The following is a 14566-nucleotide window of genomic DNA, read 5'->3' as shown; positions in this document are numbered from 1 at the left end:
TACAGCACTATTTAATAATTTGAGAAAGATGAAAGAACATACTGAGCTGTAAAGTCTCTGTGAAAAATATACAAGACAACATGGATAAACAAAGGCAATGAACTGTACAGATAAAATTACAGCATTAGGCATTCTTTGAAATCTAAAAACCAGTTGAACAAAACCAGAAACAAGCTAAAAAAAAAAAACAACCCAGCAGATATTTCTCCCTTCTCTGTCAATAAGCTCACAGAAGAGCTCATGTAAAAACTCAACTGTTGACAAATCAAAAGAAATGCCCCAAGATGAAAAGAAATACCAGAAGATGACCATAAAACAGAAACAAACAAAGATATTTGAAACCAGCTGCTGAAAACAGAACCTATTTAGTTAAGAGTTACAAAGAAAATTACTTACAAAATAGCTGGTTTTTACTATGGTCTTATCAACTAAATTAGTCTCAGTACCACAGCAGTGGGAGGGGGCAAACGAGACATGAATTTAGGGTCCCATGGAAAAGGCAGTGTATTACCAACTAGTAAGTCTGCTCCAGCTAACAGGAAAAGTCAGGACACCATGATGATCCTTGTACCATACAAACCATAAAGAAAGGAGTTTACACACGTTTAGATAAATATGACACAATTTATGTGTTAAGGTGGCATTCGTAGATAAAGTATTGCCTAGAAAATCAGATACCTTCAAAGAGCACTGGGATGCTGTTACATACTTGGATTTTCAAAAGGATTTTGACACTATCTCTCAAAGACCCTTAAAGAAGTAATGCTGCCTTTGGTTAAAAAGGGAAAAGGTCTTTCCATTAATAATTGATTGAAGAACAGGAAAATAAGAGAAGTAAATTATCAGCTTTCGAAGTTCTTTGAGTGATCAAGAGAAGAGTCCCACAGGCACCTCAAGAACCTGTTCTGTGTATTAGACAAAGCTTCCAGAAAAGCAAATGAACAGCAAGGTGATAAATTGTTGCTATGTTCTAAGAGAGCTGCAAAGGATCTCACAGTACTCACAGATCAGATGACAAAAACCCAGAGGTGCCAAGTAATGCACCTGGATAATACCAGAAGTGTTTCTTTACAGTGATAAGCCATAAATCAGATGCAAACAAACACACAGTGCAGCTACTACATGGATTTCCAAAGACATACCAGCCAAGTGGTGTTTAGTGGTATTCGTAGAAAGAGAGAACATTAAAAAATCATTACTAATGAAGGGGAACAAGCAGAAAACATCATTATGCTGTGGTATAAATTCATGCCGTACCTCAAATCCTTGAGCAATGTGTTTGACTCCACCTTTCAAAAAGAACACACAGGACTAGAAAAGGGTAAAAAAAAATGTTTACAGTGGCTTTCCACCTGTTTATCAGGAAAGATTCAAGAGACCAGGATTATTCCACCAGAAGATGGTTAAAGGGCTGGTAGCAGAGAAACAGTAAAAGACCTATTTAAAAAAAAAAACTAAAAATGGAAAAATAGATAATTTATAATTTCTCATTTGCAAGAACTAATTCACCAAGTTTTAAAACAGATAAGGGAATTTCTCATAAAATGCACAGCTAAATTGTCTAACTCCTTGCTTTAAGAACAGTGTCGAAACTAAAGATTAGGTTCCATTTGGAAGAAGTAATCCATTAAGAGCTGTAAAAAATATAAATACCACTATTGTTTCATGAACAAGTAAGTTTCTTCTGTGTGCCTGCCCTATCCTTATGCTGTCTTCTTTAGTATTTTATACTGGCTCCTACCAGAGTGAGCATGCTCAAGAGGAATGGCCTTATGTTGCTGTGTTTTAAATACACAAGGGAACAAACACTGAATTTTAATAATTAAAGAAATACTGAAACACAATAGAATTTGAACATGTTTTGTGACAAGACAAAATGTTGGAATTCAGACATTGTAGGCTGCATTCTGCAAATTTCAAATTCAGTCTACTGAAGCTACCAAAAGTACCAATCCAATTTAATGTAGTTTCAGTAATACTTCTAAAAGGGCATTCATAGCTCCACCTTAATGATTTTTAAAACTCTGTTAGGATTGGCAAATGGAAAGTACATAGTAAATGCAAAGTACGGTAAATAAGATTAGCACATCTCATTCTGATACATATGGACTTCACAGAAAAATAAAGGTACCTCTGTCTGAAAGCAATGGGAAAAGCAATGAAAATCACTCCTTAGAAAAGCAGCATGCAATCCAACTTGATTGCACATATTATAGGAACTTCTTTAGAATAAGACACAGAAGTTTGCAAACATGTTACCTAAAAGGAATCACCTTTATTATCAACAAAATGCTAACCCACAACAGGGGGAGGGGGTGAAGACGTTTTTAAGAACAAGGTCTTTAATGAATTATTCACTGAACTGTGCAACAGTGAAGAATATAAAGACTACAGTAAGCTATAAATTGAGAACTGAACATTATTCCAGTGTTTTTGCTCATCTGAAACTGAAACATGTTTCCGCAAAAGTTTCTCCCGAGTATGAAGTGCTAAAAAGAAAGTGAAGCAAAAATCAGCTAGAGAAACTTAAAATAGTGCATTACTTTACTACAATTCCAAAAGGTCAAAAATAATGGAAACACATTTATTGTAAGTTGCCATTGAAATAAATAATGGTTTAAATTCTTACATAAGAAAGTGGGTTTTATACAACTTGTATCTTGCATCACTTACCTGCAGATTTTCTATAATGAGTACAAAACACTGATACTTCCATTAAACTCACAATTTTAAACGATGTAATTTTCAAGTAAAGGGAGAATTGAGACCACATTTACTTGAACTTCTTACAGAATACCATGTCCTTGGTTGATGACAAAACTCACATATGCAAGTGGTTTCTTTGAGAACTGGTGATTATCTGTGTTTGGCTTTTCTGTTTTGTTTTGCTTTAAGAATCTAGAGAATACTGTTTAACAACCTTTTTAAGGTTTACTTATTTAGCACTTTAATCTCTCTAACAAACACAGAGCAGTTATCTCCCATCCAGTACAAAGGTTGATCCACAAAGCCATTTTCAGTATACCATAATCTAGCAGTCACAAAAGTAAAGGCACAAACTAAATGTATGAAAAACTATTGCAATGTTAGAATAGAGTCAAATCAGCAGTTTCAAAATTTGCATCCCATCTTTTGCACTTTAAGTACCAGAACTAATGAAAACATATTTGAATATTCAAGAACTCAAATTTACTTCTGATTGGATTTCCAAGTGGCTGTGAAATGAAATTTCTAGGCGGATATCCAAGAAAATAATAAACATGGGACAAAAAGTCAGCAGACTTCACAGGTGTTTTGAATGAACATTGTGTTTTACAGCAAGATTACCGATTTCTTGATAGGAAACATACTACAACCTGCAAAATTTTATCTGAAAATAAAATTATAATATGCTAAAAAACATGTATTTTTTTTCTTCAGTAATGTGAAGATCTCTACTCTCTTGTGGTGTAATACACTGTAAGAGGAATTTTCATATTTTTAGGTATTGGCTGGACTGCTGCATGACAAAACCAGTGTGTTTTACTGTGAAGTGAGAGTTATTACAAAGCATCAGCAAACAACAGAATCAGGAATTCATGTTACAGAAACATCTGATTTTCCAGTGCACATAAATAAAACTGATTTAATCCAAATCAGTGTATAATGAATGTTGATGACTTGATTGTTGGTAAGGGGAGGTCTAATATCTTTGATACATTTTCAGGTACACAAGTTCTCTTACATAGTAAGTGGAAAAGAAACATTGTGGTAGTGGAAACAAACACATAACTGGTTTACTTTATTACTGAAAAATGTCAACTAAGGGTAGATTTAACGGAACTGAAGCCAAGAAACAGATGTTTCACTACACTCTCAATTTATTATTGACCTAAAAAAATCCCACCAAGGAGGAATACCTCCTTGCCCTAGCAATAGCTGATGATCTTCTCCAACGTGCCTATTTGAGCCGACTATAAAAACCTCATTATGCTCATTACAGCCACCATAAACATGCAGCAAAATTACCAGCGCTGCACCATCGCTAGGATGGTGACAAGCTGACCTAAATGTGGTAACACCTGAAGACCTGAGGATACCGCCACCGCTCGCCTTGCACATACACACCATTTCTTTTTATTTGAACCATGAAGCATCGCTCCATTTTAAGTGTCTCGTAGAAGCCCCAGCGAAGGTGCACACACGGGATTCCCAGCGCCGGGGCAGGGAATGCTCTTCCGGGGCGCTCAGCGCCCGGCCCTGCGCTGCAGCGCCCGGGCTCCCACGGCCTCCGGGAGCCGGGCGTCCTGCTCCCCGCACGGCCCGGGGGCCGCGGCACCCCCACTCCGAGAGCACCACCGACACAGGGCCTGGCAGCGCTCCGGCTCCTGGCCTACAGACATTTTTTTTTTTCCCCGGCCATTGCAGCTCTCCCCCATCCGCCACTGCCGCACAACCACGGAGGCCGCCGGCCCGCAGGTGTCGTGTTTCACCGCGGCGGCCGAACCGGGCAGGCAGGAGTCCTTACCGCTCATTTCGGGCCGGGCCGGGCCGTGCCGGGCGGGCGGCTGCTCCCGGCGCGCCGCGGGGCGGGGCGGGGCGGGGCGGGGCGGGGCGGCTCCCCCAGGTGCGCGGCCGGCCCGCTCCGCTCCGCTCCGCCCCGCGGCCTGTCCGCGCCCTGCGCCCCGCCCCGAGGGGCAGCGCCCCGCCCCGAGGGGCAGCGCCCCGCCCCGAGGGGCAGCGCCCCGCCCCGAGGGGCAGCGCCCCGCCCCGAGGGGCAGCGCCCCGCCCCGAGGGGCAGCGCCCCGCCCCGAGGGGCAGCGCCCCGCCCCGAGGGGCAGCGCCCCGCCCCGAGGGGCAGCGCCCCGCCCCGAGGGGCAGCGCCCCGCCCCGAGGGGCAGCGCCCCGCCCCGAGGGGCAGCGCCCCGCCCCGAGGGGCAGCGCCTCTGCCGTCCCGCGGGCTGCCCGCTCCGCTGTGCGCTGCAATTTACCCGCTGCCACCGCCTGGCGCGGCCCGAGTCATTCAGCTGAAAGCTTCTACGTTAATTAGCATAATTAAGTGCTACAGAATTATTTAGGCCCAGTCCTTCCAGAGCATTTTCCTTGAGCTGACCTGCTAATCAGTTTACACCCAAGAAACGGGGTGCACAAACAGATCTCGTTGCAAACAAACGCTTTCCGGCCCAGCGTTTGGAGAGCTGCAATGACTTTGATAGTAATCTATGTGGATACTGCGGCTCATGAACACTGCTATACTTAGCATTAGTCTAATGTGAACGGTGATGAATCATTGCTATCCCCAGGAGGAAATAGCATTCAGGATTTACTGCAGCACATTAGGTTAACTATGGCTCTATAACCAAACACCCACACTTTGACATCACACAGGCGATGATATGCATCACTGACGCAAGCACTGACAGGATCAAACACAAAGGCCACAGCAGCAGAAACAATAGAGCGCCAGCTGACGTAGCAGCACACCCCTCTAACACTGATGGGCAGCAGTAAATCAATAGTCCCAGATGCCACAAACAATTGCACCACTGTCTTTTACATAAGGAATAAGCCTTCAAAGTTTTATTTTGGGTTCCCAACAGCTACAACTAATTAAAAAATCCAGCAACCACAACCACCACCAATTGGTCTACATTTGTCTTGTAAGCCGTGCCTGGAAAATACTTCCAAATTAATACTTTAAGTTAATCTCAACATCTTTACGCATACTAGGTGCAACACAATAAAAGTAATAAGAAGAAAGAAAGTACAGAACTTACTGTTTGGCCTAAGCTGGAGAAGAAGCACAAGAGGGAACTGGGAAGGTCACAGGTGATCAGAAGACTTCAGCTGGCAGTGCTCTCAATTTAACTCATCCCTTATGCTCTAAATTCATCCTGACAAAACAATCCCTTCCCTTCCCCCATCCATCTGTCTACTTTTGCCATCAAGGCTGGGGAGCAGCAGCTGACAAAGCCGCAACATCAATTGAAATGTATTAACTGACTAGAAAAAAAAAAAAAAGAAAACCTAGCAGTATTCAGCAGGCTTGCAAACAAAAGGAAAAACGGAAGGTAAAACATTATCATAGTTCCTTTCAAAAGTGGGGGGAGGAGCATCAGTTTCTTTTAAAGAGACTTTGGAATAATGGATAAAAGAGCAGAAAGCTATGAAGTCTAACTAGAGTATTTCTAAAGATTACATCCTAATGAGATCCTGATCTTTCCCATGAAACCACACATACATATTCACAAGAAAATCCCTTCTCAGGCAAAGTGGGCAAAGTGCAGAGATGACAGGTTCCTATAGCACTTTATCACTAATGCAGCTATCAGTTTTCTCTTATAATGGCCTGATATACTTTCAAAGGAAAAGAGTGACAATGGTTTCTATGTTCAAATGTTAAAAGTACTTTTATTTCACTTGTTTCTAAACAATGACCATGATGCAATTTTGTAATTAAAAAAAGACTGCAAGTCCATGCCTTTGAATAGCACAAACTTCATAACACAAAGTTACACTTGGGAATTTTCAGAAGAATGTAGTGGTTTGAAATACTACAATAATAAGACTTTTTATACCTACTTTCTGAAGCAACTGTTTGCCACAGTGATAAATTCTACTTTATTAAAAAAAAGTAAAATTGATTCAAAGATGTTAATGTGGAAATACAACACACACTTTGTACTGTGCAGCCCAGGCTGTTAAATTACTCTGTTTATTTTGCCAGTTTAGGGCAGTGATTTAGTAACTATATGGAAGAGTCATGTCAAAAAATTGTTCGCTCCCTCACAGAGTTCCAATTGAAATATTGGGTGAACCATAAATCGCTGCATTTCAGAGGGAGTCAAATGTGATATACCACACAGAGAGGCTTTGATAAAAATGTTATTATACTTAGCAGGAAAAATAATCTGTTCTCATTCTAATCTAACGACACTACATATAGCTTAGCTTTTTCTTCAAGGATAACCCAATGTCCTAGCACTAATGCTGAGCAGTACATATCTGCAGCTTTTTCAGACAAAAATTTAGTATTTGTGCATGCTGCTTAATCATGTTGCACTTGATACACAACATTCAGAATAATCTACAATTTAATAATCTAACAGTTGTTACCACTAGAATTGGTGTTCTTCTAATCAGGTTTGGTTTTTTTCCTCCCATATAGCACTGCAGATCAGGAAGTTAAAAAGTTAAGCACTGCTACTAACAGCTGCTTGTGGGTAAGAGTGAAAAGCACAAGTGAGTCTCAACAGTTGGCAGTTCTTGGTGTGTAGACAGTCTTCTGCAAAAGACTGTGTTGATCCAAAGACAGATCTTGGAAAGAAACAAGCATTAACTACAACCTCCTCCCCTGCCTGCCTGATTGTGCTAAGAATAGTATTATATAGTATAATTACTTGTAAAAGCCTTTTCATCATCCTGGTATTCAACTTATTACACTAATGAGTTTTGGTTTTTTTTACTTACCTGGCTACATTGGCTTGAAACTAGAATGCAGAATTATCTGGCACATTCTGCTGTCTCAGCTGGCACCCGAGGAAGTCTCCTTTCCTATGTGCAAATTTAACATTACTGCTTCCCAAATTATTATGCGCACACACACACACACACACATATATATCTATGTATATATATATATACACACCTATAATATACATATAATTACTTTAATATGAATTACTGAATATTACTTATACAAATCTAATGTATTGATTAAGAAAACCAACAGCATTCATATAAATGCTGGAAGAATTTTACCAGATTCTAAGAAATTTTTAAAATTATGGACAAGAGAGAAGAGTCCATGGATATAAAACAACAACAACAAAAAAAATCTGTTTGTGCAAACTGGGATTAATACATCATATACAGTGTGAGAAAACATAGGGAAAAGTCACATCTGAAAAGGTTGTCAAGAAGAAATTCAGTGTCCAACTAAGATTTTGATTTCTATCCAAGGCAGACCTCTCTAAAGACATATTACTGTGAGTCTCTGGAATCTACTAATAACAAGTACTTTCATCTGAAAACCTTTGAGTTGTCTAGGTTTCAATCTAATTATATAAATGAATACAATGCAGATTAATATTGCCCACTTAAAATAAAACCACACCAGAACAAAAAAAAAAAAAATTATTACTATTATTAACAGCCAAAATCCTCCTAGTATGTAAAATAAATACAAAATACATCTTTCTTTAAAGGGACCAGTTTGGGAGTGATCATTCTTAACTAGAATATAATAAAACTAAGTTAGTAGGATGTAGGGTATTTCACCTTTCTAGAAATCCCATAATCCAGCATTCTACATGATTTAGCTGAAGAGGGAAAAATAAGTAACTCACCTCCAAAAGACAATAAAAGAAAATGCCAACTCAGAATTTCTCAGAGCCTCATGCCTAAGAGACGCTGGAATCAGGGAACTATAGATTTAGATTCTGTGGTACTCACACAACTCAATTTTTTTTGGTTGTGGGCAAGTGCTTTAAACAATTTCCTGCTGATGATACTGTTTGCATTTCAGAAAAAACTTAACACAGCCCAAGCAGACAAGCAGCCTTTCTTTTTAGAGAGACAGAAAGTCATCATTTATACTGTTTCTATGTCTCTGCCTTTGATGTTTGTGTCCTGACTGTCCCCTGCAGCCTCATGTTTTGTAGCATTAGAGGCATGTAGGGAATTCCACACACAAAACAGGAGAAGCAATGGATTCAGCATGCTTGCTAGAATTAAATCATTATTTAGTGGGTGACCTGGGCTGCATCTGAGACTTCTGCAGCTAAATCTAAGTTACAACTAAGGCAGAATCCAAGCATCTTAAACATGACCCCTTGCAATCACGATTCTTCCCACAGACATATTTTTCCTGTCTTTTCTCTAGTAATAAGCCTATAAATGCAGATACAATAGAGATGCTCTGAGGACAGTGGAAATAAAAGTTTGACTGAAAAATTACTGACCTTGAACACTGTTATCATTTCAACTGACATGATAAATAATTAAACATTTAGATTAAGATTCCTGGTTCTGCTATTGACTTAAGGTCCACATACAAGAATCTTCATGTCCAAAAAGTTTGCAGAAATCTGATCCCAAATTTATTAACCCTAAATCAGGACACACATAGAAAAAGCTGTCTGACTGACATGATATTGTCAGTCAGACTTAGCAACACAGAAAGGTGCCATGCTTGCTGCAAACATCTGCAGCCTCTTCTGCTGTGAAATGCTTCTACTATTGCACAAATCCCTTAACACTATCAGCCAATTTGCACTGCAAACCTCACATTTTACTGCTCAAAGTGATGTGAAAGTGGTTTTTAGGATCTGCAATCCCACTAATAAAGACTTTAAAATCGGTATGTTTTAAACTTGTTTTGGAATTTGAAGTTTAAAATTTGATCTTTTTGGTGTTTTATGTGACAGACTCCTTGATTCTCCACAAGGGACACTTTACAGATCACTTAAATGAGGCATTATTTTCTACAAATCTCAAGCAAGTTACCACATATGGGAAGTACGTAAGCTCAAATACTTAAGAGCATCTATGACAAAGGCTTCTCTTGATGAAAAGCTTTCAGCAGTGCTAATAAATGTCTATTACCTGGAAGAAATTATCTGGAAAAGCAGTAAGCTGGGACCAGAAACAAAGAAAAGCCTATACCACTGCAGTCTTCTCTTCAAATTCAATTTGCTTCGTAACCAGATATGTTTTGGAAAGTAACACACCCCCTGCTTTGGCATCCAAAATGAACCTGGAGCCAGAAAGAAATATGTAAGGAATTTACCTGTGCCAAACAAGGGGCCAGGGATGAAACAACTGAAGAAGAAAGAAGACATGCATACAGTGGAGTTCCTTACTATACATTATGTATGGATCAATATATCCCTCAATGAAGGAGCTGAGACAAGAAAATTGCTCAATAGCTGTAAAGTAAATGTGCCCTTTGTGCAGAAATCTTTTTATTGCTTCACTATTGTCTAGATGTAGGAGTTGAAAATGTTCTGTTGTTGAACCATGAGGGCTCAAGGCCTGAAAACCACTTCATTAATTAAGACAATTCACCTGCAATTGCAATGTCATTCCTCTCCCCCTTTATCATACATCAAGATCTACTATGAATGGATTCTATGTAGAAGCACAAAGACCAATAGCAAAGCAGTTATTTTATCCATATGTCTTCCCCACTGGACTGCTCTTCTAGAGCACCACTCTCCTATGTAGCCAGGTTTCTTGTAATTATATAGAAGTATTTCACAGCAGTTTGATATCCAACTGGACTCTAGACTAGCTCTGGCATTAATTTTTTTAAAATCCCTTTTGTTTTCTACCAAAACTCATTTTTAGCCAAGCAAATCAAGCTCTTCTACTTTATATTTTCTCCTGAATATCCTAACAGTTCTTATTCAAAACACCTGGAGTCAGCTTAATTTCATCTTTTGTAAACATGAGTTATCAAATTACAGCAGAAATCTCAGCAGAATCCTGTAAAAATCCCAAGCTATACTAACAACAACTGTCCTGATGCATTTTACAATCACAGTAAGCTTTACAGATACATTACACTGGAGATAATATTTACCTAGTGAGTCAAATAGATAGCTTGCTTGCTTCTTCCTCCTCCTTAGCAAGTTTCAAGTGAGCTCCTCATCCATAATTTATTAATATTATACACAACTTTCCATTGTATATAACTGAATTTCACCCAGTTCAGGGTACCATTCAAAAACCACTCCTTTGGACAACTACTGTATGTTCTTGATTTTTTACCATTTATGGAATATGGATCTCTTGTGCCATTATAGTTGTCTGGATGATAAGCTTTGCTGAAATACCAAGTATTTATAGAATGCCGTATTAGCTGAAAGACACCCAAGTGCATTGATTACTGAGTGATTAAAGAGGAATATATTTACATCCTAGGCTGTCTGTGCATCGTGCTTTAGCATTCAATACTTTCCTATTCCATTAAAATTTAGAACCTTTAACAAAATAAAGGTTATACTGAGTCTGCTGAAGTTCTTTGGAAATAGTGATGAAAAACATTCTGCACTATGCTTTCAAGGGAACAGGCAACACACAGGTATCTGGCCTCAAGACTCCACTGCAAATCTGCAATTCTTTACACCTGCATTTTCTAGTCCTTTCTGCTTCCCACTGGCCCCCATATCTGCCAAAACTATATCCTAAATAGATCTAACCTTACCCAACATTAAGCCTCTTTTTCTCTGTGGAATGTTCTGAAGCACTTCAGACCTTTTTCCCAGCTCTCTGAAGCTGCACAGAAATGTTTACTGTACTATTTGCTTAGACCCAGCAGCACAGTACCACCATACAAGATGATCCAGCAATGTACATTTATGTGCTTCTGAAAAGAACTCAAACCCAATACCCTTCTGTTTAACTACTGTCACCAACATGAGAGCAGATTCTTTCCCATAAAAATAATGGATCTGTTTTTCAGTTGAGAGGACAAGGCTCAGTAACAAAAAAAAAAAAAAAAAAAAAAAAAAATCAATCCCCAAAAAACCAAACAAAAAACCCAAACCAAACCAAACAAACAAAAAAAGACAACAAACTGAAATTCTATGAACATAATGCACAATTGGAAAGCTATTGTGAACAAATCAGTGCTCTGTATGGCATTTGAAAGCTCAGACAGAGGATGAACAGAGAAAGCTGTGTGGGCATAATAACAATCTACTATGTGTCATATCTTTGCTGGAAAGTGATGCAAGGAAGCTCTGATGTGTATATAGCTGCAATTAAAAGAAAAGATAGGGTATTTCCAGGGTACATTTTCCTCCTGTTCATGCAATTTTCCTTTTCATAAGCATTAAAAGGGTGTAGTAAGCATAAAACCATATCTTTTACAAATATTTTATTGAAAATACTACTACATATCATGTCAGATTTACAACCTGTGTAGAAATGCACTAACACACATGGGCCACAAGTGAAAAAATGATCAAACCATCAATAATTAATCAAAAGCCTCATGCTTGACAGTGGCCTTTATCCATTTCTAATACAAGTCAGGTAAATGACTGGAAGTTAGTCTCACACTAGCCAGTCCTCTGCACCTATGATCAATATTTGTTGATACTCACTCTTACTTTTCAACTCTCTTAGCAGGTGATTTTTAGAACTCATTCATGTTGGAATAACTTTAACTGGTTCCAGTTGTTTAGACTGCCCTTGTAACTTACTAAATATTTTCACTCATTAATGCATTGCATAGCCATCAGATGCTCACCAAAACTGCACCACCAACAGTGGCAAACTCTTACTGGGAGATAGTCACTTTGCTTTTGACCCCAATTCAGAAAAAAATTATCTTTCAGAAAAAACTCAGTTTAGCTTCTCAAATTCCCAAACTCACCTTGGGCTTTAGGCACCCCAAGGATCTGCCTGCAAGCTTTAATTGTATGTGCCGTCATTTGAAAAGTAAGAGTAAAAAGTCAGGTACTGAATTTTAAATCTAGGTAAGAGTCAAAGTACCTTTTTTTTTTTTTTTGGTACATCTAACAGAATCTGATCCAAAATCATTGCCCAATCACAAAACAAGAAACAAAATACAAAGTAAAAGGAAAGCATAACAAAAAGAAACTTAAGTATGTGTCATGTAATTTTTCAAATCTGCCTGCTGCTTAAGAGCTTTGCTGAGATGTCTCTTGGCTACATAAACTGAAAGAGTTAACACTGTCCATTCAACCTCTGAACTGTACAGATCATCCAAGGGAAACACATTATATACAGTATTTATGAAAACGGCCCATATATCAAAGCAAAAGGATAAATGAAACTTTTGAGGAATAGGCTACTGGAAAAACAAATTGAGATCAAGCAAAGGAGATAAACCATATCCTCACTGAACAGCTGATTAATCAAAAGGGAGGGAAGGAAGGTGTCATAAGCTTCTACAGAAGCTCCAGTGCCATTAACCTGAGACCTATCTACAAATTACTGGATGCTATACAATCTTGAAAAAATCTGAAGCTCTTTGAATGATGTCTAGAGCACCTGCCCTAGACAACTGAGTGTTCTAATACAACTGGAAAGCCTTTTGCAGTGTGAGAAAGAGCTTCTCTCTGGCATAAAGAACCAAGAACAGCAGCATGGATAGCTGAATCCACTTCCAGTGAATTTGACCCTTCTTACTTTGAAACCTCTTATGATAACACTTTTTCTTAATGGCTGTACGTGGCTGAACTTACTTGTAACCAGTCTTTAATTCACATTATACAGGAGCTATTTTACATTTGTGCACAGCTAGCCTATATGTAATGACCTTGGTTATCTTCTGTCTCTTCTTCCTTTCCCTCATTTGGATAATAAACTGCTTTAGATGTAAAACAGATTGCTGTATGTCTTCAAAAGGAAAAAGGGAACTTATATTACCATGATTTTAAATAAAGTTTAAGAGTGACATGATCATGTAAGTCATGCAAGCTGACAAAACCTCAGTCATTTCACAGCCAGCCAGAAAAAGATAGCTATTAATTTACTAATAATAACACATGCACAGCCACATCTATCAAGCCATGTGCTGCTTATTCATCTATTACTACAAAAAAAAACAAAAAAACCCAAAAGCAAAACCAAGAACAGAGTAAAAAATCCCTGGATTCAAAGTATTAGCATTTAGTTAGATACTACATTCTTGCAAGGACAGACAACTTATTAGCTTTGTACAGGTGAAAATGAAGGAAAGGGAGACTAACCTCCTGGGTATCCAACAACTTTTGGCATCAGAGAAGGCATGGAGGCAGAGCAATGCCAGCTTTTAAGCTTGTTGGCATGGTCACGACAGCCTGAGCATGCATGAGGAACTAGCTTTCTTTTGAGAAATTCTGGAAAAACAATGGTCACGAGAGGTGCTCCACAACTATGAAGGCTGTTTTCCTTCCCAGTGTGTCTGCAACCCATCACAACTACCAAGGGCCTGACAGTGGCAGTGGCACAAGATAAGGCAGCCATGACTACAGGTGGGCAAGAGTAAACCAAGATCAATTCAAAACTATTTTCTACTAACAGTAATTCTGTGATAGAAGTCTGAATAGTTTGACAGCTAGAACTACGCTTCAAGACTTCAGCAATACAACTTTAATTGCACAGGGTGGAACTATGAGAAACTCTCCTGAGGTCTCATCTAACAATGTACAGCATTTTCCAACAGCTGACACACCAGCCTGTATTTGTACTGTACATAGTTGTGAAAGAGGACCCAGCAAAAGTCCTTTATGTACGAAGTTCTAGCCTTTCCATTTTCATGAAACGCAGTACAAAGTCCATTTATAAACACTTTTTGAGTTTCTACAAAATAAAAACACCATTTGTTTTTAAATAATCAGATAATTAAATTAAGGAACTTCTTCCATTCTTTAATGTTAGCAATGTTCATGAATCTTTATTATTTCAGTTAATTGGATTGCATCCAATTAAGATAAAAAAAGTTTAAGCTGTCAGTTTAAGTTATGCTAAATGTTTGTACATTAAGTGAAAATACTAAGTAAAATGCCCATAGCTCTAATTTTTTTTATTTAATTCAAACTGTTTACATTAGACAAACTTTCTACTTAAA

At 38.6% G+C, this 14566-nt stretch overlaps 1 protein-coding gene across 6 annotated transcripts in view; it reads right to left on the bottom strand.

Annotated features, from left to right (window-relative positions):
• FNDC3A (fibronectin type III domain containing 3A) overlaps window positions 1–14566 on the bottom strand; it is a 111811-nt gene that overhangs the window by 51368 nt on the left and 45877 nt on the right. Inside the window, exon 1 of one of the 6 annotated variants that reach the window (XM_021528417.2) lies at window positions 4508–4538. The exons of the other annotated variants lie outside the window; for them this stretch is intronic. Within the exon in view, the coding sequence (XP_021384092.1) occupies window positions 4508–4514 (7 nt within the window). The 5' untranslated portion in view covers window positions 4515–4538. Of the gene's footprint in view, window positions 1–4507; window positions 4539–14566 lie in introns of those variants that run through there. 6 annotated transcript variants of the gene reach the window in all.

The sequence above is a fragment of the Lonchura striata genome, chromosome 2 (genome assembly GCF_046129695.1).
Source record: "Lonchura striata isolate bLonStr1 chromosome 2, bLonStr1.mat, whole genome shotgun sequence".
Classification (NCBI taxonomy): Eukaryota; Metazoa; Chordata; class Aves; order Passeriformes; family Estrildidae; genus Lonchura; species Lonchura striata.
The sequence above is the reverse complement of the archived record's forward strand: the minus strand, read 5'-3'. Positions and strand labels throughout refer to the sequence as shown.